General features: G+C 38.3%; 1 protein-coding gene across 1 annotated transcript; it reads right to left on the bottom strand.

Moving 5' to 3' along the window:
- Positions 1-4,325: 4,325 nt before the first annotated feature.
- cabp7a (calcium binding protein 7a) lies at positions 4,326-27,219 on the bottom strand. Its single transcript, XM_079358273.1, has 5 exons — positions 26,290-27,219; positions 9,585-9,728; positions 9,339-9,451; positions 8,441-8,591; positions 4,326-6,660 (listed from the first exon to the last, which is right to left on the bottom strand). The coding sequence occupies exons 1-5, from the start codon at positions 26,396-26,398 to the stop codon at positions 6,530-6,532; spliced, it is 648 nt and encodes a 215-aa protein (XP_079214399.1). The 5' UTR covers positions 26,399-27,219; the 3' UTR covers positions 4,326-6,529.
- Positions 27,220-27,801: the final 582 nt, after the last annotated feature.

The following is a 27,801-nucleotide window of genomic DNA, read 5'->3' as shown; positions in this document are numbered from 1 at the left end:
ATCATCGTTTTCATCCTAAGAGGCTAGACTGACTCCTCAGTAAAAATGTATGAGAAATGTTTGTGTGAATCCGATCTTTTAATTACTCACTCTCTCAGTGGGAAATAAAAGTATAGCCAGTGACTGCTAATGTCCTAGCTGAAAACAATATGATCTGATGCTGCAATATGCAATCATACAAATTCCAAGAACAACATGTTTAGATCACACAACCACAATCTGTATGCAGCCGTGGCAGTCAAAATTGATGGGGGTTGGCAAATAGACGGCCCATTGACGATTTGTAGTGCAAATGTGTTTAGCACCATGTAGGGAACTGATAATCTGTTTTGCTCAGATGCCCAGCAGAGGACAACCAAAATAACTGGCTGAAAAAAGAACGTGATGTCTTTTTATTTGTGATGGAGATTCATTTGGGATCTTTGTTTTGCAAACATTTGCATGAACACATTCATGCACCAAACTAGCAAACAATCAAGCAATTAGCTTTAAACATTCAGTGTTTACCTGCATGAAAATTGTTTCTTCTCATGAGAATATTTGCATTCAGTGTAAATTAGTTTTATACTGTAGAAGAAGCCCAGAACAAACTTTTACTTGCTCTCTTATTTTCTCCCTGTCATAAATTCATTTCATTAGCACTGGTGCAGCACCATATCACCTTAGCTCCAGTGCTAGGCACAGTAGAGAGGAATCATGCTCAATTACCCATTTTCCAAAGCTGCCTCTAAGGGTTCTAATGGCTTCTAGATATCACCCTGTGTGCTGAAAATATGCCAGATTTTGAACAGCTGCTGTATAGCTGTTCTCTCTGCTGTTCTGCTGTGGCCCGGTTGCTGCTCTGGAGGGCAGTTCGGCTATGCTAAACAACTTTTTCTATGGAAGTCCCCTTTGTGCAGCCTTACTGGATTTACACCTATTACAGTTCTGTCTTCGATGCCTGGAGGACTCTGAGTTTCATTCGACCACCTGACCCCAGGTCTGGGATGTGGCTGTTTAAAGAACCTTTATTTTATAATGATTTCCTGTCTGACACCATCTTCTCTTCAGCCACCCTAAAAACAGTTTTCATTGAGGTGGGAGTAGTGAAGCCGGGCCATCTTACGAGGACATACATTGAGAATCTGGCTGAAGTGACGGGCATATGGTCAGCCAGTCTTTTCTGTTCTCTGTCAGAGACCTTAGGCCACCTGGTGGTGTCTTGTCTCCGATTGGTTGATGTTTTTAAAATTCTGCAGGAGTGGGTGAAGGGCTTGGGAGAGGTGTTCTCTGTTCCCCTCTTTGTCCTTGGAAAATACACTTCCAAGAAAAGGCAAACTTTGGTTTCAATACCTTTTTTTTTTTTAAAGATTGGTTTTTGGCCTTTATTATAGAGGGAGGAAAGTGGACAGAGACGGAAATCAGGGAGAGAAAGTGGGGAGAGACATGCGGGAAATGGGCCACAGGCCAGACGCAAACCCGGGCCGCCCGCGCCAGGACTGAGCCTCAATACATGGGATTGCGCACACTGCCGCTGCGCCACCGGCGACCCCAATACATTTTATTTTTGCATGTGCCAAACTAGCAATCTGGAAACGCCGAAAAAACAAACTGCTGAAAAAAGGCTGGACAGACCCAGTATATTGTCTGAGGGGTTTAGTGGTGGCCCGTCTAAGGGTAGAACACATACTCTAGACTGAGAAACTACCTAGATGGTTTTAAAGCTGTGTGGACTGTTAAGCAGGTTTTGTGCTCACTGGGGGAGGATGGATTTCTGGTTTTACATGTATAGAATGATGGTTGTTTTATAGTGTTTTTGTGAGACTATTCATGCATCATTTTGGAATAAGTATTTAAGGACTTCTTGAATGTTGCTTAAAGGAAGTTACTTGAAAGTAAAAAGTCTTCTTCTTCTTCAATTATGATTTCTGCATTAATAAAGAACTTCTTTTTCTGACCTCCATTGATCATCAGGTCCCTCTAATGGTTAGCTGGTCATTGGAGGCTGCTTGCTGAAGTGTTGTTTTCTTATTCTCGAAGGTGTTATATGTTGCAAACAAAAAAGAGAAATATCATGTCAGTTTTTTCTCTTGATTATCAATATTCACCTTGAGGCATTTAACCACTGATTACTGTTGAGACACAAGAAAATGAAATACTTTGAAAATGACAAAACCGTTACTCATTCTAGCAAGGGCTTGTGCTACCATGTGGAACCATGTATAGCATAACATGCTGAAAAATTGGAGGGCAAGAGAGAAAAAAATGGTCAGATATTTCTAGGAAAGCAAATGCTTAGTTGCTTTTATTTACTGCCGAATGTCTTTTACCTGAAATGAGAAATGTCAGCCTTTTTTGTACACTAATTGGTTTTTCTTGGTTTTTATTTATTTTTATTTCTGGCATCAATAAACTGCTCATCATTATACCTTTACTCTATGTGATTCCACATGATTAAGACCTCCAGCATTGGCTGTACCCTACAGTGAGGTCTTTGAAAAAAAGGAAATTATTCGAAACAGTAGTTAGTTAAGTAGTTAGCTAATCAAATGATTAATTTGCTTGTGCAGGAGGCACAATATGTACCTCATCATGCTAACAATGTAACAACATTAGCGGAATGTGCAACATTTTACACATAACTAGAAGAAATCCAGTATGTCCTCTGAACATAACTCTAAATCATAAGTATGTGACCACTAAATAAGGTAATTGAACTTTCTACAACCAGGTCTGTCTGCTTTTAACAAAAGTGAGAATCTGATCTGTTGTGGGTTGTTTCAACCAAAGGGATTATTGCTTTTTCATCAGTAATTTAAACGTTTGTTTGGTTAGCAAAAGGAGAGTCTTCACAAGCTGAAACGACCAGCTCAAGATGTAGATGCTTGTCACAGGTCATTTCAGAGCAACAAGAGGAGGCAGAGACTTGTCTTCCATGTTTATATACAAACAATGGTAGTATTATGATTGCAGAATTTATTTTTTTGTTTTAATGCTTCATATGATGTGTCTCTTGCAGTAATAATTTACATGTCATTAGAGGCCATTGTGGTTCAAGGTAATGGAAACCGATAACCTAATACCCAAATTGCAATCAAAATAATAATAGGAGTTTGATCAATTATACAGTGCACATAAAGTAGCTTTTTTGACACTATTGTCGATGAAGTCCCTTTTAGTTTCATTTGTTGCCAGGACATAACAGCCTGAATATTGCTGGCTGTAATGATAGATGTATAAAGTGGTTTTGTTGAGAAAATGAGGCAGATGGGGTCCAAAACACCTAGCGGGGCAAAAGGACATCAACAAATGGAACAATGCAATCCATGGGTTCAACATAATTTTCTATGGATTTCAATCTTAAAAGGCCAGGTTTTCAATCAATACAGCATTTAGACACAACATAGAGACAGCTCAAGCTGCCAAGTGAGGAGTTGATGATTTCAAACATTATTTCACATGTACAACACAGTCGCAATGAGATTTTATTTGTGAAATACAATACCACAGACATAGAAGAAGAACATCAGGTGGTGACAATAAACAGATATCACATGGTCAATAAACTATTTTGCAAGATCCAAAGACAGGTATCAAAGTACAGTACAATGGAAATAGAACATTCAATAGACCATAAACATTGTCATACAGCTGTAAAATGAAAATAAATGTTAATTTATACATTTTATTCTGATGATAATATGAAAAACCCATGACTGTTTTTTTCATGTGTATAAACTATACCAAGAGGCTCAAAGAATAAGGCAACGAATCAAACAATATATTTCTTTATTCCCTATGAAAATGTTCCCTGTATAATGATATAGTAAAAAACTAATTAGACAGCATCATTTGTCAATCAGTAAATATTATTTTTCTTCACATTCTTAGCACAAAAATAGATACATCTATGGCAACATAATACCTAAACTCAATCTGGAAATGAATGGACAATCATGGTGGTGAGCTGTTGTGTGCTGCAGCACATCTTAAAGTGCAAAATGGAAACCAAAGTATTTGCTGATGTGTTTTTTTTTTTCCTTTTTTTCTAAGTGTGTTCCCTAGAGAGTTGACACTCCTGACAAAATTGCCTCAGTGCATCAGATAATCATTCCCTGGCTAGGCTCTGGGTGATGGTTTTCTTAATCTGTTGGCTTTGTGAAGCTGTGGCTCTGGTGTAAGATTCAAGTTTAAGATGCTGCTGAAACCCAAAGAAAATCCATTGATAAGATGTGAATTAACTATAGAGCTCTATATTAATACATCATGTTTTTAAGGGTTCTGAGGCTTTTTATCCTCTTTACCATACATTTTCTTGTCCAGTCAAATAAAGTGTAAAGTTCTTCCACTTTATTGTTTTTATCTCATTTCTTGGATTTTATGAATTGATTACTGACCGTTATCTCATTTTCCAACCATAGACTGTATTTAAGAAGTGGCCGTATAGACTATTGGTTTCAAATGTGAGGCTATGAACTCGCATTTTTTTCTAATGGCCAGAAGCCTGTTTACAGTAACTTTACAACCAGATAAAGGAAATATCATACTTACCAGTCAAAATGACCTAAATATACATTTTCTCCATGATTTCATGGTCTCGATTGCTAGTTCCAAGGCTCCTTCAATAACAAATGTTAATTGAATGCATTAATGATCTAATGTCTGGTATATTTTGTTTTATTTAAAGATACAGAAGAGCATACTTTAAAGACTGACTACTTGTGATTGGCATATTGTTACCATAGTGACCTGTCAACCAGGATGGAAAGATATCGGCCGGTTGTCCAAATATGGTCACTTCAAGCACCAAAATGAGAAAAAAAGATGGTGACTGACAAAAAGTTGAAAAATGAATGGGTGACATCAAGCTAGGTCCACTATACAGTCTGTATCTGACCCAGCTCTAATCTGTCACAGATCGCTTCATAGCTTTGGTTGAAGTTGGTTCCTATGTACATAACAAATTATTAGTATCATACTTGTCCCAGATGCATGCGCTACAACCTAAATTACATCTAATCATATCCATTTGGTGCATCTCACAGGCAATGATATGTTATTGCAGTTGTTTACATCATTTGGCCAGTGTAAATCTTCAATGCACCAGGAGGCTTCTGACGCCATTTTCTTATTCAACTCTTTCATTGTTGTATCTAACTGAATTACAGTGGTGTCTCCTTTTTAAATATTTGAGCCAATTACTCTGTTGTATTGCCAATAAGTGCTGAACCTTTTCCGAACAGTTTTTTTGGTCTGTTCAAAGCATTGTTTTAACGTTTATTTTAAAATTCATTTATTGCTCGATAGCAATGCATCCAGACAAAAAGATAACTTAAAAAAACTTAACTTAAAAATTCTGCACTTCTGCATTAGCACTACCAACCAGACAGTTTTAATGCATATTCTTTAAATGCTATGTGGAACATTTCTTGACTGTGTTTTGCTCTGCTGCGGCAGTGAAAATGATCCGATGCCCAGTGAGGCAAAAAGGGGCCTAGTTTAGCAATCCAGAAAGTATTTTTCACAAGCATGTTCTAAAGCAGCCCTTCCTGTTCATGCAGTTGTATGCTTTACGTTTGTTGTGATTGCTGATTCCTTGGGCCACACAATGGCTCACAGTTGTCATTTAGTAGTTGTAACACAGCCATTATGGTAAATACATAGATTCAATCTTTACAAATGTGTCAAGACAACTGTTAATCTCCATGCACTTCATGCATAGATGATGATCATCCTTTTTAGGGTTGCAGAGCCCCACTCTGGAGACAAAGAGAGTTGAGTGTTTGCTGCCTCTCCATCCTTTTTCCAGCCTGTTACCCGTCCATTCAGAGCTCCACACCTTCCCCCAGAGAGCTGTTAACCTGCCTCACCCTGCTCCATCCATCTCAGACTGAGGTCCCGCAGCCCGTGAATGTGTGAAACTACTCTACACAATCACATGCACCACCCTGCAAACATTTCTATTTCTCTTACCAATCTCTTGTTATTTCCAAGTGGTTTTTAAACAATGTACCTCGAACAATATCTCCACAATTCTGCACACTCCAGACCTTGCACATAACATCAATTTCCAGCCTCAGATATACATCCAATGCTCACAGTATTTCACGTATTCCGTTTTACTTGTTTGATAAACCGTATGGAACACACAAATACAAAACTTGACAGTCACTTCTCTCTATAGCTGCCACCTTACTAAATGCAACACTGTTCAAATGCACATAGCTAATGGTTACTAACAGGTGTATTACAAGTAATGATATGTTTTGTCCGACCTTCAGGTTGAACACTGCTTTCTTTGCTTGGGAGGTCCTTTTGTCCTTGAAAGAATTGTCTGTATGTCTTTGGAAACATGAGACCTGTCTGCATATGTAGTGTCCTTGGAAAGTCCAGGCTTTCTGCCGTCTTTGTTGGCCTTTTCTTTTTTGTCTTTTTTTTTTTTTACAATTGGGTGATTGTCTGCATGGATTGCTTTTAAGCTTTAACTGCCCAGTAATTTATCAGAAAGAGGGCCTTTAGTTGTTGGTCAAGGCTTGAAATGCTAAAGCTCCTATTTCATACCGCTCCTCAGCACCTGATTGGCTGCGATGAGCATGACACTGATGATGAAAGCAATGGCAAAGGCGCATATCAGGCTTTTGCGCACACATGTTTGCTTGACATGCTGCGTCGGGCTGGAACCTGAAAGAAAAAAAGTCAAAAGGGAAATAAGAAGAAAAAAATCACATGAAGGTCCATTGAGTCAGGGTTTTTGTTATGCTTGGAAAATAGCTGATAGTAATTTCCGAATGACAGAGCTCATCACATGGCCTTAAAATCACATGAACACAATTATAAGGAATGAACACTGTCAAGAAGACTTGTTTTCACACCTGTAAACTGCATAACTGCATCAAGATTGTAATAATAATAATAATAATACATTTTATTTCACAGCGCCTTTCCAAGCACTCAAGGACGCTTTACATTGGTTTAAAAACACAATACAACAAAATGTAATGGTGATTAGAGCTTTGCAACAAACAACCTAAAGGATTCATGCCTGACTGTCATATTACAAGCTGCTTGTCAAGTCTCAACCAAAAGGTTGTAGTGAACCTGCAGAATCATCTCAAGTTTGAGCCATGATGTGAGAATGATCACATAGTATTATTGTGCCCGTAATTCTATCCAAATACATTTCCAACATTATAAATTTGATTTGGCTTTTGTATCCATGTCCTGCCTTCTGAGTAGGTTGGTGTTCCTAAAGAAAATCACCTAACCTCTATAAGGGAGATGAAGATTTGTTATTTTAAATTCTAGAATGAGTTTTGTAAAGGCTCTTACAATAAAAACTATATAACAAGCAAATCATCTTAACCAACAGTGTTATTAAAATAAACCAATAAAGCACATTAACTCCTAATGCACCCTCATTTGCCACCTTTGGTCATTTAAAGAGGACATATTATCCCCCTTGTTCACCTTTTCAAACAGTCCCCTGTGCTATAAATGAAACATCTGTGCTGTGCTTTGGTCAAAATATAACATGAATTAAGCACCAGAGGGGGTTTGTGACCCTGTATAAACCAGCTCTCTTAGAACGCTCCGTTTTGGTGCGTGCATCTCTTTAAATACAATGATATTTTGGTATGTATAGTGATGAGAACACATTTTTAATATGCTTATGTCTTCATAGATATTTCATGTTTAATATCTAAGTAATGCCCAAGAGCAGTTTCATCAGTTGTTTATTTACTTATTCTTGATCCATTGGCGATTAACTGGAAATCCATCCTCCCTACACCACTTATGTACTTGTTTGAGAAAGGCTGTTAGTCTCTGGTATTATGGCCCTTCTGAAAATGATTGCCAAATGGCCCATCCAGTTTAAAATATCAGCTTTCCAGAGCTGTTTAAATTATTAAATACAAAAATACATCCTGAATCTGAACCATAGTTACAATGCCATTTTAAGAAACCTTTGAACCTACCCCTTGATGGTAAGTGCAACCTGATTTTCGAGGTAGTAATTGTTAGAGCTCCTTAATCCTCCTGAATATTTCCAAAATGTTAGGCAGGGTTCATGTTTGAATGCAAACGGCCATGACTTTATCCAGAATTTCTACCGCCAGCCCCCAATTAAGATTCAAGATTAAGTAGGTTTGCTAAGTACGTTAAAATAATATTCAGGTAAATCCACCACCGAATGGAAAGGGCTGGTGATCCTACTGTGAGTGTTGCAAAACCCTTGTCCTTAGCTGTTTTAGATTTATTTCTGATTGCCAGCTTGTTCTTCTCCACGCATTTGTTCATACTGTGAATATGTACAACTATACAAAGCATTGAAATAAGGCAAAACCTTTATCAGAGCATCTCATTGCTTCCCCTGCCATTTTAACGCTAAAAAAGGCTGCAATATGTAGACACCACAATGTACAACATGAATCTGTTTAAAGTGTAAAAGGTTGTTCCTTACTGTCTATATCCACCTGGCATTGATCTGGGTTCTCTATGTGGTTCTCCTCAGTCATGATGATGTTCTCGATGTCTTTCATGGAGAGGTGATCACAGAAGGTGTCATACAGAAGCCTCTTCAGCTCTTCAACCGTTAACTTCTGCATGTCACACTGAAGACACATGCACACAAACACAGAATGACGTAAAGCTTATCCATGTAATTGACATACATGTCATTTGTTCGTTTGTTTACTTATATGATGTATTAGGTTTTTTCACTACTAGCATAATTTTACACTTTTTAGTTAACACAATCTGGAATCTGTGAAAGAATACAATCAACACTAACAGAGGATCCCTAAAAAGATGCTATTCACAATGCTATGTGAAGACATGCAGCCTTTGCATCATTCCCCTGAGTTTCTTGACTTTCCCAGCAGGTGGCTCTGCTTGTGATGTGTCTTTCATGCTCCGACTGCACTAAGAATTCCCATAAATCTCATTCACATTCGATTCAGAGCCTCACTTCCTGACAGCCTCTGTGGTGCTTTTATCACCTAAGTACAACAAAGAGGCACGTTCCGTTCCATCAACTTCATCCCACTGTCAAAGAGAGCAGCTGATTATCTAATTAGGTGTCTGTAAATACATTTATATCTATTATCATATTACAATTGACTTTAATGGTTTAATAATACTGTCTCCAAACACAAAGAGGTGCAGATATCGACTCAAAGTCTTGATTAAGGACACACTTTTTGAGAGAATTCAAACCTCTCCAAGATTAAAATCCTGCCACAAAGGATACAGCAATTAACTGGTTATCAATCAAAGTCAGACTCTTTCTGTTGGAGGTTATCTACAGCTGTCTGTATTTGCTCCAATAAGCACAAAATGAGTTACTTAATAATGAGCACCTTCCAAAAAACAGAGTCAAAGTCAGTGCCGTGGAACTTATCTGGCATCCCAGCTGCCGTCAGCTTTGGGCCAAGAAGAGTCACAAACTCCTCAAAGTCCACCTGGCCGTCACCTGTGGGGGGAAAAAAAGGAACAGTTGGTGCTGGTTTTACTGCCTGCTACTTCTGATGGCAAATAGACAGCAAATTACTTCTGTGCTTTGTGGGTTTCAATAATCTAAAATATAAGCAGTGTGTTTGCCTCACCATCCATGTCCAGTCTCTGGATAATGACTTCCAGCTCCACCTCATTTGGCATGTAGCCCAGGGAGCGCATGGCCATCCCCAGCTCCTGCTTTGAGATGAACCCGTTACCATCGCGGTCAAACACTTTGAAGGCCTCACGGATCTCTGCAGAGAAAACACACACAAACACACTAATGACTTGAGACAAATGAAAGTGGGACATGATACATCCAGCAAAGACACATTTGTTCTGCTGCATCAGTGCTTGAGTCATAGTTATATGGGGATTTGCAGTTCAGGAGAACACATTCCTGCCTTCCTTGTATATTAAATTTCATGCGGATCAATCAAACTATCAGGTCTAACCCTCTTAGCTGCCAAAACAGGTTGAATTCCAAAAAAACTGCAACATTTTTATTTATTTTTTTACATTCAAGTGCAGTGTGTCCAATGGTGGTTGCATTTCTCATTGGACCAATCGTTTCTTTGAGATAAAATCAAACATAAAATAAACAAAAAGATACCTTCAGTGTGGAGCTATTACAGCACATGTAAAATGACAGCTTAACCCCAGTTTGAATTAGTTTAAACCTACCACCAACTTGAAAGGCTTGGGCTGTTTTTGACATATGCAGTGTTTACCAAGTTACACAAAACAATTAAACATACACTCTCAAGCTCATGATAATTGTTTACAATCAAATCAAATTTCAATGTTTTAGACACATGAGTAACTCTAAGAAGCAAAATTAAAATGAGTGGAAGAGAAAAAAGATTGCCCCTTCTTTCAACATGAAACCAATCACGACAGGAAATCTTTAAGTGGCTGACTTCTCAGTTCAGCCCTGCTGCATATTTCCCCTTGGTTTCTGGACGTTTACTCTTCATGGAAGAATAAATCGCCTCATTAATATGCACTAACATCAACAATTGAGTCACCTATGATTTCAGACCTGTCAGATGTTCGTGTCACATGCCTGATTAGCACACAAAAGAGCAGAGCAGGAGATCAATCTTAAGATAGAAATGATGTCAATCTTGAGAAAATGAAATGAAATATCTGTAATCTCTCCAGCAAGCAGGATACAGAAAATGTAATGCGTCACTGATAAGTCATGCATGAAAAATAATAAGGCTCAGAGGTCTGACTGAGCATTCTAGATGAAGGCTGCCCAGTACATACGGTTTTCAAAGTAGACTTTATGTTTATAATGTATTTGCCCTTTTGAAGGTGATTTAAATGTGTTTCTCTTTAACACTAATACGTGACAGGGAGTTAGGAAGTCAGAACAAAGAGCCATTCAAATGAAGCGAGCAAACATAACTGGGTACCTTATAGCAATAATGCTAAAAGCAAAGCTGTAACATTAATGAATCTAAATGTATTGGAATATTCAGCTATGAAACTGAATGTTATTTTCACATTTCTTTCCAGCATTCTTTGGTCCTGCAGTTGGGGGAATGCTGGTTTCTTGACTCTTACCTTCAAGCTTTAGCCTGGCTCTTTGCTTGCCAGCTTTTTTGTTTGTTTGTTAGCTGAGATAGCAACATTACCCAATATGATTTTCTTATTTAATCTGTGCAGTAATTTACATAGACCTTATTATACGCTACTGGTTTTAACTAAAATCTTAGCTTAGTCTGGACACTTTCTACTGTGACATAGTTTTTTATTGCGCATTTATTGTTTTTCCCCCCCTTAAGCGGAAAACAAAATGTTACTCTGGCAAAAGTTCCGCCAGGGTGACGATATACTACATGTTTGTTTTGTTGTTTATTCTCATACTTTGTTACCTCACTTCTCTAAGCATGTTCACTCCTTTCTTGAAATCATCAGCTGTCACATCACCCGATCAACTCTACCTTGACTAACACTCTTTCATCGCCTACATTTGAATTCTTTATGAGAGTTAAGTTAAAATCTAAATGTAAATATAAACCAGTTTACCTTCTAGCTTTACAGGAAATCAGTAGTTTTGAAATATGTGATGCCACTACTAAACAAAATTGATCATCCACTGCAAAGCCACAAGTATTGAAAAAGTGCAATTGTGTCAAAAGAGTAAAAAATGGCCGAGCCTTGGGCAAAAATCCACAGCCTGACAGACAGTAACAAATATTTCAGTTGTGGACCAACACATAAAACATCACTGATGGCAGGAAACAGCATGTGTTATCTGTGCGTAATATGTTAGGCTTCTGAAAATAGTTTTTAGTGATGAAGTACATGTCCATAGAGTAAAACCCTTGCCACAGGGACATGGGTACTTGGCAATCACCTATTACAATGGATCCCATCTGGGTCTGTAATATATAAAACCCAGCTGAGTGACATGGATGCATTAGTTTTTCCTGTAAAATGTTTTACCTCTTAGGAGGTCAAGTCTGAATCATTGAAAGCCTCCAGCTGTGCGTTTTTTCCCCTCCTTCCCAAGGTGAGATCTAATGGTTTATAAAATAACACTAACTCAGTTTCCACCTGAGGTCCCTGCTCCACCTGTTTGCTTTGGAAAGTGAGACTTTCCAGCAGACACTTGTTGAAAAACAGATGATGCTGCTACGCAGGAGGAAACACTATCAAATAAGGTGCCAAAAACAGTTTTGACGAATACTCTGTCTCCCAAGGAAGCTTCATTCATTGATGGATTGCCATGGACAGCAACACATTCCTATAGTAGTTCATGTTGTATCGTATATTTTAGATAAAGTTTGCTGTAATGAAATATGTTGTTGCGGGAGGATTGTATCACAAACAGTTACAGAATACAAATGCCTTTTGTTCTGCATGAGCTCAAATCTAATAAATGGTTTATCAAGTCCTGTGAGATATACAGACATAAGACTGGGAATATGTAAAGTGAAATACAATTATGTTTACAGAATCACTTTGCTAGGCTTGAAAATAGTGCAAACACCCTTACAAGAAGACATTTCTGAGGTACAACAAACCAATATTATCCCCTTTCCAATTTATCAAAAAAGGCTGAGGAATCATCCTCCAAAAGAATTTGTTTCCCTTTTTGAACACACTTGCATCCAGATAGAGCGCTATCTCTTTCAGAGTTTACTTTAATTGTCCTCAAGAGAGATGACTATATCCTCCTATTTTCACTTCGCTCCGTGAACCAAAAAGTGGGAAAAATGTTGGCCTCCACAGTGACTCTGTTGTAATTGAGAAACTGCCTCTGACAGAATCAACATATTCCATTCCCCTGACTGTGTATGGCTCTGATATCAGTGTGTTTCTGCACAGATGACCTGAATTATTCTGCTCAATCAAAGGGAGGTAGCAGGAGAAATTTAACCACCGCTTACAAATGTTCACTTCGAATAAATGGACCCATACACAAGGAATACTCGATTAAAGCTGCAGTGTGCCAATAACTGCAATCTACTTTCATTTTCCCAAACAAATTATAGAGTTACAAAGTGGAGGACAAGCTTTTTATGCCGGCAGAAATGACACAATCATACTGTTGGATTACAGTGGTTTGACTTCCCACCTGTTAAACAAAGTCCAACAGATGTAGTAGAGTTAATGCGGATTTTTGTTTTGTTTTTTCCCAAAGTCTATGTAGACAATTATAAGTTAATTATAAGGTCTCTTGGGGCCTTAGGCAAAAACTAATTGGAGGCCCCTACTACCTGCGTGTATTATTATTTTCCTTTTTTTCTTCCCCCCTGATGGATAACTCGTCTTTATTTCTCTTCATTGATACATTTTGGATTTCACAGTAACAATACTTCAACGCCTGACAGGGCATTGAGAGTGAGTGCTGACAAATGGGGCCCTATTAGAAATTTGCACATTTTGAGGCAATACTTTAGTTTAAAGTTTGTCAGCCGTGAGGGGCCCCCTACTGGCCTGGGTCCCAAGCAGTTGCCTGCCTTGACTGTTGACAAGCAGCGCTTCTATAAGTAGATTGTTGTTGTTTTGCAAAATAAAGTTTCAGTTAAGAATAATACCAAAATATGTACTAATTTACTTTTCTTTTTGATAATGCTGTTTTATCCATTGGCTCGACCAATTCATTTCAGTTTGTTTTTTGGTTAGTGTTTAGTTTTTAACATTGACAAACTTCCTTCAAACTATAAAGCCAGTAGGTTGGCTTTATGGTTGGAGGAAGTTTGTTTTGCAGCCCTTGTACAGTAGGCATCACAACAATCATCAACATGACACTGCTAACTACCACCATATAAAGGGTTTTATGATGAACACTTTTGCAGTATTTCAATGTCCAACAGCCATGAAGGCTTATTAATGTCCATATTTGTAGCTGGGATCTAACAGTAAGGCTTAAACATGGTTCACCACTGAGGGACATTTTGTCATGTAACAATGTTACAGTTTTTACTTTTTGACATACAGGATAAAGTCAGTGACTGAGGTGTTGTCTCCCTTTTCTAGACTTCAGGCTTCTTCATTAGCCATTGAATCATATATTGGAAAGTAAATGAAAAAGCTGTGATGGGAAGGCACTTTAAAATGATCGACCTGCTTGTGTTCATTTAGCATTTATTGATTATTTGGTTTGGCTATTTATTTGGAAGATAATCTGACTTTAAAAGAAAAATACTCCACTATGTGCTCTATCGACTCAGACAAACCACATAGTTAAGTCATTATTTTATTATGTAAAGTCAATTACCAAACAATATCATTAGGCCATAAATATTTTGTACAAATAATTAAGAAGTGCAATTTTAAATGCTTTAGTGGCTACCAATTGGCATTTCCCCCATTCATGGCAAATGACATTTATCATTTGTTGTGTTCAAATCATAATTTCATTTAACTTGCTGTAATATTTGCCATTATTACAATATCAAAATGTTACATTATTTTATGATGAAAAATGAGGAAAAAGCAATGGCTTGCAGAGCAATCATTTTCCAAGTTGTTGGAGTTATATTTTCCGTCCTTTAGAGTGAAGAGATTACAACTTTAGTATTTCTTCATTGCTGCAGATTTTGTTATGGCCTCTAGCTCTATTCTTACTTTCAGCTTCTATCACATTTTACTTTATCACCTAATTAATATATGTATGATTTTTTTTAGATCAAGAAGCTGCTGTTTCTGCATCTTTCACTCTGTTTTGAGCTCCACCCGGGAGGAACAAATATTTCCAGTTGAAATCTTCGGGTATTTGCTTTGATGAAGAGAGGTGCTTGTTGGCCTTCAAAGATGTGATGCCATACTGTCCCCTGTGGTGTGATCTGACAGAGGATGAAAAGCCCTAGTTAAGATTGGTAGCCAGGGGAGCCAAGCATCTGAAGCTGAACTCCCACAAAGAAAAGGTGCAGAGCGCTGCCACCGCACTGCTCTCCCTGTACACTGTTGTATATCAATGAAGTGCACTGGATCCTGACTGCAAGAACAGACGTAGAACAGCCTGTGTACTGTGAACAACATTACTGAAAGATACTAAACACTTGGACCTTGTGGAAGCTGGTTCAAAAGTACAAAAGGGAAATATCCGCAATCATGAAAACATGAACAATGGGCGTAACATCCAACTAATTTGTAATACTTTCTAGATAGATAGATAGATAGATAGATAGATAGATAGATAGATAGATAGATAGATAGATAGATAGATAGATAGATAGATAGATAGATAGATAGATAGATAGATAGATAGATAGATAGATAGATAGATAGATAGATAGATAGATAGATAGATAGATAGATAGATAGATCTCTATTAGCCTATTAAAAGGTTTAACACATGTCAACATTTTGACATGACAACATGTTTCATAAAATTAAGTAATGCAAAAACATTTGTGATTTTAACTGTTGTCCTTGAGGAACAGAAACTCTTCACATAGGGGAATATGTATTCTTATTTCTAGACTTTTCTGGAGCAAATTGTTAAGCTAAAGCTAAATTTAGTATCAGTGAAAACTTTTGCTGATTACACTTTGAGCAGAACAGAATTATACCTGAGCTTATGTCATGCTGAAGTGACTGTGAATGTGATCCAGGGCATGTTTTGTTCAGAGCCACAGATCTTCTTGGCCTCAGTCAGACCTTCTACTGGTTAGGGCCTCTTTGGAGCGGTAATTGCAGCACACCCACTCTTTATATAAGACCTGTGTGTGTGTGTGTGTGTGTGTGTGTGTGTGTATGTGTGTGTGTGTGTGTGTGTGTGTGTAGGTGTGTGTGTGTGTGTGTGCGCGCGCGTGTGTGCATGAGTGTGTGTGAATTACTATTTTTAAACACTCACAGCAACCTTAATCCATCTTTAGCTGGATATGGACTGACTTGGGCACCCAGAAGATTTGTTATTACCATAACATGCTTTTAATAAGACTCTGGGGTATTCTAGGATTTTTTGGCACAGATGAGTTGTCTGTGTCTCTAGAATTCCTCCTTCTGGTTTTGGATATAAACTTGTCTTTCCATTATGAAATTTGATACGATTTAACCCTACGAGTGTTCATCATATTAACACGACCGAGAGCGAGGCTGGAAGGGAAAAAAAGGCTTTAAAAGGTCAGGGTCCCTTCGCCTTAATAAGAAAAAAATCCCACAGCCAACGTTTTAAACCCCACTTGACCTTGTATGATTGACATCAGTGAAAGGCAGTACAATTCAGTTCAGTCTCTGTTGCTTTGGTTTGTTTTTTTTGTTGTTTTTTTTTTGGGGGGGGGGTTTCAGAGTGAAAGAAGAACCGTTTATCCATCTTAATTTTTTCCCCTCTCTGCTCTTGTGTTTCCAAAGCTGCAAGTTTACATCATCAGAGCAGATATCAAGCTGCGCCAGAGCTAATATCCAACAAGGCAAAAACCCATGAGAAGAACCTCAAGCAAGGGTTAAAAGTGAACAATCAAAAGCTTTTCTTTGCACTGCAGCTTATTTAACAATCTCTCATCAGTTCCACCACGTTAACAGTAGCCACTCAGTAATAGATGACGCAAACAATGAATTTAGTTTTTGTCTGAGGTAGACTTTGCAATATTGCCCATGATAGAGAGGTAATATTAACAGAGGGTGGGAGGGGGGCTTCACCTTGCAGAACTCATCACATTTAATTTTTAATTTCACAGGTAATAAAGTCTGCCAGATTCACTCCTACGTTGCAATCGATCAAAATGGATCGAAATGACCTTGCTTAAACTTACTCAACAACTTTAATCAAAGCATATTTTCTGCTTATCTTATGTTTTCTCTCTAAACCCAATGATACAAGGATATCATGCTTGTTTACGACTGATCAACTGAGATTTCGAACAAGAAAAAACATTTTTGACATCAATTGTCAAAAATGCAAAAAATCCCTATGCAAATAAGTACGAGTATTCAAAACTGGTGGATGAGAATTATTTTAAAACAATTAAAAAGTACACGTCACAGTACGAAATGCTTCTGTCTCACAGTGTGCACAAGAAATGTTTTGGCGGACTAGCTCAATCAGAGTGCCTCTTTCTTTTTAGTTTTATCTGTAAATATAGCTTATTGTTGTTTTACAGGAGGTGATGTCCGTGGTTATTTCATATTGAATGATATTTTATGCTCAAAATCGTCAATAGCAGTTTTTAAAGCTTATGATTTTATGCTCTTTGCATACAATTTGAAAGCCAGTGCTGAAGGACCAACCGAATTTAGGGAAAACATTCCTTTTTTTGCAGCCCTCCTGGTGTAGAGTTCGGTGTGGAAGGCAGTCAGTGATCTAGATAGTAGCCTATTTTTTAGCAAGTTTGTTATTGAAATCATTTTGTGGCGATCCGACGGGAAAAGGTATTTTCTCCTGGCGGATCGCCAATTTGAATTTGAGGATTTTGATTATTCCTAGTAAATTTCCTCAGGAGGCATCAGAATTGGTAGGCCTCAAGTTTGTAAGATGCCTCTGTATGGTTTCCATGTTTCAGCAAAGAAAGTGCTGGCGAACACTTCATCGTATACAGCAACCTTGTTAATGACCTTCAGGCATTTGTTTTTAAAAACCTTTGAGCTGAGATGCAAAGAGCTGACAAAGCTTTGTTGAGTCGGCTGTTTATTTCAGTGTCAAGGGAGCAGTTTCTCTAAAGCTTGTTCCATGAAGCAGGACTTTAGTAATTAAAGGCACCCCCATCAGACCTGAATCTAATTATGGGTACAGTACATCTAGAAAACCACCCCCTAATAGTCTTGTGGCCAGATTGTGCTGAAGAGGGGTCTGGCTTAACTAATCATAGTTCCCCACTTATGGAAAATGCTTAGGATTGTCTTCATTTGTAAACTACTCCCAGTTGTCAATTGACCCCCACTTGTCAGTAAACCACTCCCAGTTGTCAATTGACCCCTTGGACCAGTGAGTATCAAGCATGTGCAGATGTGTTTGTTCACCACCTTATTTGCCTCTATGAAGGTTTATTCTCTGATGGGCCCACTGCCCAACAGAAATGTAGTATTGCTTAATGTGTAAATTATGTAATCTGAACTGTATGGCAAACCCTAACTTTAAGTACCAAATAAAACATTAACAGATATTAAAGATTAAAGGAAGGGAGACCTGAGACACATGCGTACAATTCAAGGAGACCAACCTCAAAAAATAAAAATGTACTGTAGGATATATTATTATGATAATGAAAAAAGTTTTTTTCTGAGACAGCCATAGTGACCTATTTACCAACATCCATGTCAAGTACAGCTTTTTCATGTGCTTCCTGTAACGTTCAAGCAGATGATATAACGGAGCTATTCTGAAATCTATTCCTGCCAGCAAGCCTGTCGGTCTACAAGATTGCGTCGAACGACCTTCCATCATACAGACAGAGCGGGAATGGTTGAGGATTAAGTTGGGTGTCGAGAAGACATACAAAATGAGATTTATTGCCTCCTGCCCGATTATATACAAGCAGGATGCTTTCATGGATGTCCACACATCTGTTCTGTCACAAGGTCCTTTTTAAAGATGGATGAAGCCCATCTTTGCTTATAGGTTTCTTTTCTTATATAGGATTGTGCCTATTTTATAGGCACAAAGATATTTCTGAAAAACCTTTCAGAATATTCCTGAGTACAGGTCCTCAGTGTTCCATCGAAACGTATTAATAAATTCCATAATTATTTATATTCATTATACTTTATTACACCAGAATGAAATCCTAAAAATGAACTCTGATTTTCTTATCGCTTTCCTAACAGGCATTGAACTTTTGAGTAATTCAACTATAACAACTTTCAGTGCTGTTCATATCGTGTCTGTCTCCATTGTCATTAACAAAAGCCATCTTATAAACTGATGTTTGCCAGTTTTGTAACATTGTCAAAAATATTTCAAAGGATATAATTGAAAACCTAATTCTGTTTGCAGTAGAGAAACACTTCATCTATTAGCTTGGTTAACTTTTCTGCTTCAACATTGTTGTGAAAGAGAATGCTTTGATTAAAAAATGTTTTGCTGTGTTCTACAGGAAGGTATGAAAAGCTTTCTATTTGCAAGGGAAAGCAAACACTCTATTTAGTGGATCCAATTTAAGGGTAATATAAGATGTTATTTTCTGAAAGAGAACAATAATTGAACTAATTCTGGCTTCCTGGGAGAACGCCTTGCTAATAGCAGTCAATGCCTCAGGTGAAGAGAAGAGACAATTAAGAGTTTGTTTTTTGTAAACACAGCTTTGCACACTCCAAATTCCTGAAATTGAGCTATCAGATCTGCTGGCATCATGATTGGTCAGTTTTGTTTGTGTCTAATTCTAGTTAGAAGCATCTGCTTTAAAATGGTCTCAGTTGACCCCTTGGAAGTACGCCCCCACAACGCCCACTGATTCTGCACCAGCAATACGCTATGTGCATAATTTCTGTCTTGCCAAGCAGATGCTGGTGTCTTTAAATATCCTCATTTGTATTCATGTAAGTATTTCCAAAGGAGTGGAAGTCAACCCTCCACCTCAGGGCAAAACGAATGAGTCAATGTTTCTGCTTAACTCCTACTGTAGCTGCAGCAGAAACATCAAGATCGCCTCACTGGCAGTTCTTGCTATTAGGAACACAGTGGTGTCTGAAGTTTTTTTTTGTTTTTTTTTCTGCAGTCCTCAGTCAAAGTTGTTTGCAGAGTCCCAAAATCTCTGCCAGAGGATGACTAAAATGTTGAAAATGAAACCCTAAATGTACTTGTTAATTTTTTATAACTGAAAGTAAACTACTTCATGAAAAATAAAATGCAGTGTGGAAGACTGTATACCCCATGAATTAGTTTTGCTTTTTTTTTGTTTTGTTTTTAACTTAAGGAGACATGGGAGGAAGAAAAGCCCACCCACTAAGTTCCATCATCAAGTCAAAGGCAATGACAGAAAACAACATCAAAATGCCTGTTTGAGTGGCATTGGTTCTTTTGGGAAGGTTTCACACTTAGCCGCCATCTTTTATTTCTAAATGCTTGTGTCAGCATGCTAACATGTTGGAAATGACAATGGTCACATTTTTCTTTGCACAGTTTGCACATATACTTTTACTTGGTCGCAAAACATTGTAAACTAGCAGTGGTGCTAGAAGAACGGGACTATGGAAACATTAAAGTTTCTTCTAAGGGTCATGACATGGAATCAATATTTTTGTGAGATATTTCAATGAGGAATGAACTGACTGAGCTCACCAGACTGAACGAAAATGTCACGAGCCTCAATTAGAAAATTAAACTAAAACTGTTTTATTTGAGTTCAGTAGTCTTCTTCTATTGAGCAACAGATATCAACCAAAGATGTCTTCACTGTAAACCCTCTGGATGCAATGCTGTTTATTTACTATGAAAGAGCAAAGATCATAAATACACTAGCCCTTTAAACAACAGCACCTTTTCTGTCTGCATTACTTCTTTCTATGTGCAGAAGCATGAGATGCAACAGTGGGAGCTTCACATACACAAAGACAGTCAGATATGCATACACATACATACACAGCACTGTTCCACTCTGCTGGCTCTGACATTTAACATTGCCACTGTCTCTATCCTGTTAAGCCTTCTCTACTACTTTCAATAGCTGATCCGGGGCAGAACAACATCACCAACCATTCCCTCTCAGACTAGACATCCTACCTTCAACTGGTAATATACACACAACAACATCATCTTTTATTCAGTAATAAGACAAGAATAACATTCCAACACATTCCCCACAGAGTAATTTTAACAAACTCACACTGAGCCACAATACAATCCAGCTTGAGTCTTTGCAGACTTTTATCCATTAGCGCTGTCTTCTATTAGCAAAAACAGGTAGGAAGTTCAAATTGGTCCTCGAGCACTTCTCCCCAGCTGGGGCTTTTTCTGACAGGTATGACTCTTGTTACACTTGAATTGAGTCTTTGTCAGGGATTAAATAGGCTTTCATAGTTAACCATAAACAGTGTAACTGAATAAGGAAAACAAAGAATCATCCAAATGTCGAGGAAAAGAATGTGGTGTTTACATTTTTTTTCATGATAAATATGTGATATTAATGTTCCACTTGCAGAATAAAGTATTTCTGTTTTCTGTATGATGACCATCAAATCTATAGTACCTCCACTATAATTTATGTAAATTACGGCCCCTTCTCCCTTTGCTGTTATTTGTGTTGAATTAATAAAATTATGATCGCAAGCTTATTTATTTTATATAGTAATACTTGGTCATGAAAAATCCAAGCGAATGTAAATTAGGATGAATACAATATTTAGCTTTTATTTTGAAACAATGAACATGTGTGGCATTTGCTTTTCCCTAGATAAATATGCGTATACACATATTGAGTTATGAAATTCCAGTGAATTATCCAATCCTGGAAATGAGACCCCATCTATTGTTTAGATAACCTGTATTAAATCAAATAAAGTAAATTCTATGAACCTCATGTGCATATCAGCGTTATCACAAATGTTTTATTGGTCAACTTAACTTTATAAAAAACATTCAGTTATTGCACTTGGTCCCAGTAGCATAGACGTGTTTTCAGGTTTTGGGGACAACTCTCTTGAGAATCAAACAGAACTAAGGCCTAGTTTATAACACAAATGGAAGAATGAAAGCCCCTGAAGCAAGCTTTAAAGTTTATTTCCAGGGAACAAAAGACATGGTTAAAATACGGAGGAGTATGATTGTATTTTAGTTTATTCGATTTTAGTGAATTTAACGTTTGTTATTTTGGAGTCTAGAAATTACAAAGTTGAGAAACAATGAACAAAAATGCCAGCAGTATCTGTTTACATGAGCCTCACTCTGGGAACTGTTACAAATGCTTTAAGCTCAACCCTGGGACTATTCTAGAGCTGGCTCCAATCGGGCTGTTGTTAGGCAGCAAGGAAATGGGCTTCCCACTTAATTCCACCTGCAGTGATATTGATACTGAGCTTGGTGTGTGTGTGTGTTTATGTGTATGAGTGTGTGTCTATTAGTGGTGGAGGAGGTCTACACTCTACCAAGCTCCTGTAATACGACCAATTGTTGTTGTTGTTTTTTTCATCTCTCATGTGTAGGTGGGGAAATGGAGAATATGAAGCCTAGTTCAATTTATGCTCGCATCATTGTACAATAAGGCACTTTTAACCATCTACCACACAGGAAACAAAGTGACTCACACACAAAGTGACACACATAGGCTTATCTAGCATCAGAAAAATAGCATTTTGCTCCAATTATAGCTTTGACAGCCTTCTCTTGGCCTCAAAGTATTGCACCATTGATCAGATCCCTAAGGTTTCCAGGCCAAAAATTGAAAATCAAGTCCTTGGCAATGCATGGCCAATAGGGCTCGAGCCTTCAGAACCTATGCACTCACACATGTACACTAATGTGCAATTTGATTTGGTGACAAAGCCCTGTCTCCCTGCTGACAGAGGTGTATGTGACATCTCACACATCGAACCAATTCTCATCTGCCCCTCAAGAGGTGTGAGTGCTGACGAGACACACTGTAGACGCCATCACTGGAGAATTGAAACAGGATGTACATCATTTTTCAATGCATTACATAATCACCATCTTATCAATTTGGGCAATGTCTTTCATTTTTGTATTTGCTGATATTTACCGTAAGTGAGATCACACATACTAATTGTATATTGTATTATCTCTGGTTCAAACATCAGTAGCCATAGCATGATGACTTTATCTGATATTTTAGCAGTTCCGCATAAGATGCTTTCAACACTCGCCATAACAAAAATATGTTGTCTTTTTTCAGCAAAGGTTTTTTCTACAAGAATTAGACTTATCATTTCCGCTTAGAGTTAGGACCTGACCCTTGTACTGTAAAGATAAAAGTTATTCACAAGGCATCTTAGCCCTTATGAGAGCTCCTAAAGTGAAAAACTGTTTGGAGTCTTGAGGAAGACTTTTAAGACGCTTAAGAGTTTCTCAAACTGAGGAGAAGATGGAGAAATGTTCTTTAAACACTGAAGGAATATTGTTATTGAATTATAGTTGAGCTGAGCAGACAAATATTATTGTTGCAAACACTTCAATCCGTCTTGGACTGAGAGAGCATGCATAGTGCGTTCCTCTAAATGTGTTTCACAGGTTTAAAATGTATTCAGCAGAGTTGTTAACTTGTTAATGTTAATCAACCGCAATTTGGCCAATTACATTTTACATGATGTAATTTAACAAATAAACAAACACGTTGCATTCATGTTGTGTCGGGCACACTGAAAAAAACTGTTTCCAAGCTGGAAAAAAGGCACATGAACACCTGCTCAAGTATCAGGTGCCTGACTTGATGAATTGACGTCATATTTGTCATCAGGCCAGTGTTAAAATACTTTTGATTAATTCATGTATTGAACATCTTTTTGTTAAAATATGAATTGTCACACATCTTCTTCGTAGCATCCACACTTTTTGTTGTTATTGTTACAAAATTACTTCCCACCTCAGAAAACGGGACCATCCGAGTAGCACTTGAATACAGCAATAATTAAACAATGTCTGACTAGATTCTATGATTCATTTTCCCCTGTTTGGAGTTACCAACCGCAACTTCTGAATAAATGTGTCGTCAACCATAACTCTTCAATAAGAAAAACAATTCTCTCTTGTCCTTGCTCAGAGTTGCTCTCAGAATGTTCCTAAATTACGCCTTGCTAAGATTTTTTAAGAGTCTCTAAGAGGATTGTTGTAAGAATGTTTGTAAAATACGGCCCTACAATTTGGCATTTGTGAACTTTGGAGCCTGAAGTGACCATATGTGGATAAGAGTGCTCTTATCACTCCCCCTTCACTGAACAGTCAAATGGTACAATGTCCAATCCATATGACAGTGTGACCTCAGTGAATTTCATGTTACATTAAAGAACATTTAAGACCTTTACTAAGGGAAGATTTTAACTGTGGTAACTGAATCTACTTTAACATCCTTATTCTACCTGTCTTCTTTTATCAACGTCATTGTTACTAGAAGCCATGTTGATTTCTTATAAACATTTCACAAAGCATTGGTTGGGAGGGAAAATGAGATCCTGTATCCGTGTCATCCCATTTTATTTAAAAGGCTAAAAAAATAGTTTCAAGACGAGGCTTTCTCCAAAAGCTAGAAAACGGAGAATGACACGCTCAGATCTTAACACATGGTGAGTATTATGTCTCTTCAACTATCAGAACAACCTGATCAGCGATGTCACACTAATAATAACTGCTTTCTGTGCTATCTGGCAAGAGAAGCTGTAACCCTTAGTTCCACTCCCAACCACAACAACAACAATAACAACATCAACACTCAATCCCCTCAGTGACAGAGCCTTTAAAGCCTGCCTCCTTCACACCCTGTAAGACATCACTCACAGTGGATCACTAATGCTCTACAGCGGCTGAAAAAGGCTCTGTCACTGCCGTTAACTGTGCTCCGGCTCTGCTATTCTCTCCACAAACCATCCCATTCTTTCGTAAGTCAAACTGCCACTATAAGTCCGCCCGTGAAGGCCAAATGACTCACTTCTCTTTCAAACCAGAGCCCTTAAAGTACAAGTATATTATCAAGTATATTAAAGAAATGAAATGAAAGCTAAAGTGACGTGTTGTCTGTTTCTCACACCCACTGGTTAACTTGTAAATTAAAGTGGGAAGGTGGATGGGAAATTGAGATTCCGCAATCTCAAACAATTAAAAGTTATTCTGCAGACAAGAAAAGTGACTTATTTTTTCTGGTCACAGTTTTGTAATGCAACATCTTTTTACTGGATATACCATTTGAAAATAAAGCACTGAATGTTGCAATGCTCTAATAAAGCATGCAAAGATCACTTTCTAAAATAACATTTCTCTCATATCGTAGGCTCTTTTGCCACTTATCAAAGCATAAAAAAGAGAATGCAAAGGGTACAATGGCACCTTAATACAGCCAGATCTTTTATGTGCACCAGGTTTTGTCCTTTCCTGATGCTTCTGGCACTGTCTGTGCCCAGAAACAGGTGTTACTTCAAAGCTACATAAGCTTGTCAATAATTACAGTTCAGGAGTGAAACCCTATTCATACTTGGCACTGTTCCACTCGACTAAAATGTAACATTAACCTCAGAAATGAATAGCATTTCTCTGTAACCTCATTGTGTGTGTGTGTGTACAAGTCTGTCTTTACACAGAAACCTGTGTGTGTGTGTGTGTGTGTGTGTGTGTGTGTGTGTGTGTGTGTGCTCCAGGTTCAATTAACAGTTCATTTCACCAATTCCACAACACCAATCACTGAAAATATTTCTAACACGTCCATACTTGTCTGTAATTGACTGCAAAGCATTTTTTCTTTTCAGAAATACATAACTTAAAGGACATGTGTCATGTTTCTTATTCCTCCAAAATGATTTGTGTTAGTTCATATGCCAACGAAGAGAGGAGCCCTGAACAAATCAATCAGTAGGACACGTCAGCCACTTTACAGCGTCACTGCGTTGAGAAAAAAAAACCCAAAAAAAACAAGAGAACAGCTCAAGAACTCCCTGTCATCACATATGCTTTGGGACTTGAACAATGTCCTGGAGGGGAGAGGGTGCTGGGTGATAATGTGCAGATGATGCAGGTCCACATCACAAGTGCTCCAGGCATGAATATTCTCAGGATACTGAAAAGGCAAATTGCTCAGAATAGCTGTTGTCTGTCAGGACGCTTGTTGGAGGGCATGTCACATATTATGCTGTTAGTTGTCACTAATGTTTGGTTGTAAAACAACATGTTTAATGAGGAGAGGATTTAGCTGGATATTAGTCTGACTCATTAAGCAGCTGAGGTGCAAAGATTTCAAGTCAAGCTTTCCTCAACCAAATTTTAAACTCCAGACTTCCTGCCTGATGCGAGAGCCATGATGCATATTTTTTGACCATGAAGAAGCAATAACTTGTGACCAAAAGTGTGCAGGGATACCTTTTTGTTTGCAACCTTTCCAGCTCCACACTGTGAGCTGTGCATGCGTGATCTATCTTTGGAAGTAGTTAAAAATATATCCTAAATCAGAGAGGAAAATTTGGAAGATGGTATATCTGTCAGTTGAACTAAAAGGATAGGGGGTGATTATTTGTCCATATGCTGCTTAAATTATCAATAATGAAACAGTAGAAATGAATTCCTAAAAACACTCATCGTTTGTGCTGAAAATACATTTAATCTGTATCCGTGTGCTGGATCCCTAAGCGCTGTCCAAGGTGCTAGTCGCGCGTCTGTTTGAATGAGTTCCAAGTTACATACACTGCCTCTATGGGATTATAATGAAATAAACACCCTCTTATATTGCCGGAGCACTCTCGGGTAGATACGAACAGGTAACATCTCACCTTCAACTTCGTCCTCTGGCAGGTTCACTGGAGCGCTGTAGGAGAGGATGTCCGGGATGGTGCAGATCCCCCGGTACATTAAAGTGGAGGTGACTGGATGCATCGGCATGGCTGCAACCTTTGGGTGCCACTTGCGCCCTCTTCATACAGAAACGTCTACAGAGAGGAGCCCAAGTTCCCCCCACGGTCACCGAGGGAACGGGGGAGCGAGTCCATGGATGTGGGGGGAGAGGGGTGAGGTGGGAGATGGGGATCCGCAGCGTGTCAACGCGTGTGCGTGTCCCGAAATCTATATTTTTGACGATGAAAATGTCGCAGGTGTTACCTCATTGCAGTTTCTTTGTGTGGTTGGGGGTAAAATGTTTATTAATTTAAAAAAAGTCACTCAAGCTGACAGAAAACTACCTCTGACCGAGGCACAAACAGGCACCACAATCAACCAAGACAAGCTCCACATCCGAGCTAATCAGTCCAGCTAGTTTATCTCTGTTGTAAACAGCTCAATCGATTCACATTTGTGGGTAATCAATCCACCGATTGATTGTCTTCCTTCGTCCCAGTTTCTGTCCGCTGCGAGTAAATTTTAACATCCACTTGTTGGATATGTGCGCTCACTTGACGCACTCCCTTCTCGACATCTATCCACCTTCGTAAAATCCAGTGAAACACGACGTGTTATACTTTCTAGACTCGAAATAGCGTAAACCTATGACAGGTTAGCGGGTGTCCAGGTCCTCGAAGGCATTATCTGCTCTCGTGCTCTCAACTGGTCACGGGGACGGGGGCGCACTGCAATCCAGCTGTTCCATCTTCAGTGTTACTGTGAAAAAAGCTGTCTGTGTGGATCTGATGTTAGTCATCTCTCTCTCTCTCTCTCTCTCTCTCTCTCTCTCTCTCTCTCTGTCTCTCTCTATCAATCTATCTATCTCTCTCTCCCCTGTCTCACCCCCGTCACTCTTATACATATACGTCTGCACATACACACTCTCTGTATGAGTGTAATAACACACTAACACACCCACCCCTTCCTACCTCTCTCTCCCTCTCCCTCTCTCTCTCTTTTTGTTTTTCAGCAATTACTCTCCCTTTGCGCATTCTGGTAATTCCCTGATGTAAGACTGAAAACCATAAAGTGTGATTGATGACAATTTATTGTAGGTGTATGATTGAGTTCCTCTAATAGCTACACGTTAAAAAAAATAAAACCTTATCAAATGAAAAACTATGATGCTAATAACCAGGCTTTTCTATAGATTTAAAGTGTAACTGCAATGCAGAAATGCATCTCCTAATTTACTTAAAAAGCCCAAGGTAAAAAAAAAGGATGGTTTCATCCTTTCCTCAATTCTCTCTTTTGTCGTCAGAATGTCTGAATGTAAAGGCTTTGTGTTTCCCTGCACCAACTTCTACACCCAGCCATTGTAGTTTTAAGAGACGCAATGTGTCTATTCTGTAATGTCATTATGCATCTAATTCCACAGGGGCTAAAAATGTATGTATTCCTTTGATCTT

This window comes from Symphodus melops (genome assembly GCF_947650265.1).
Source record: "Symphodus melops genome assembly, chromosome: 1".
NCBI classification, from domain to species: domain Eukaryota; kingdom Metazoa; phylum Chordata; class Actinopteri; order Labriformes; family Labridae; genus Symphodus; species Symphodus melops.
Note: the sequence above shows the minus strand (reverse complement) of the source record. Positions and strands in the feature narration are given on the sequence as shown.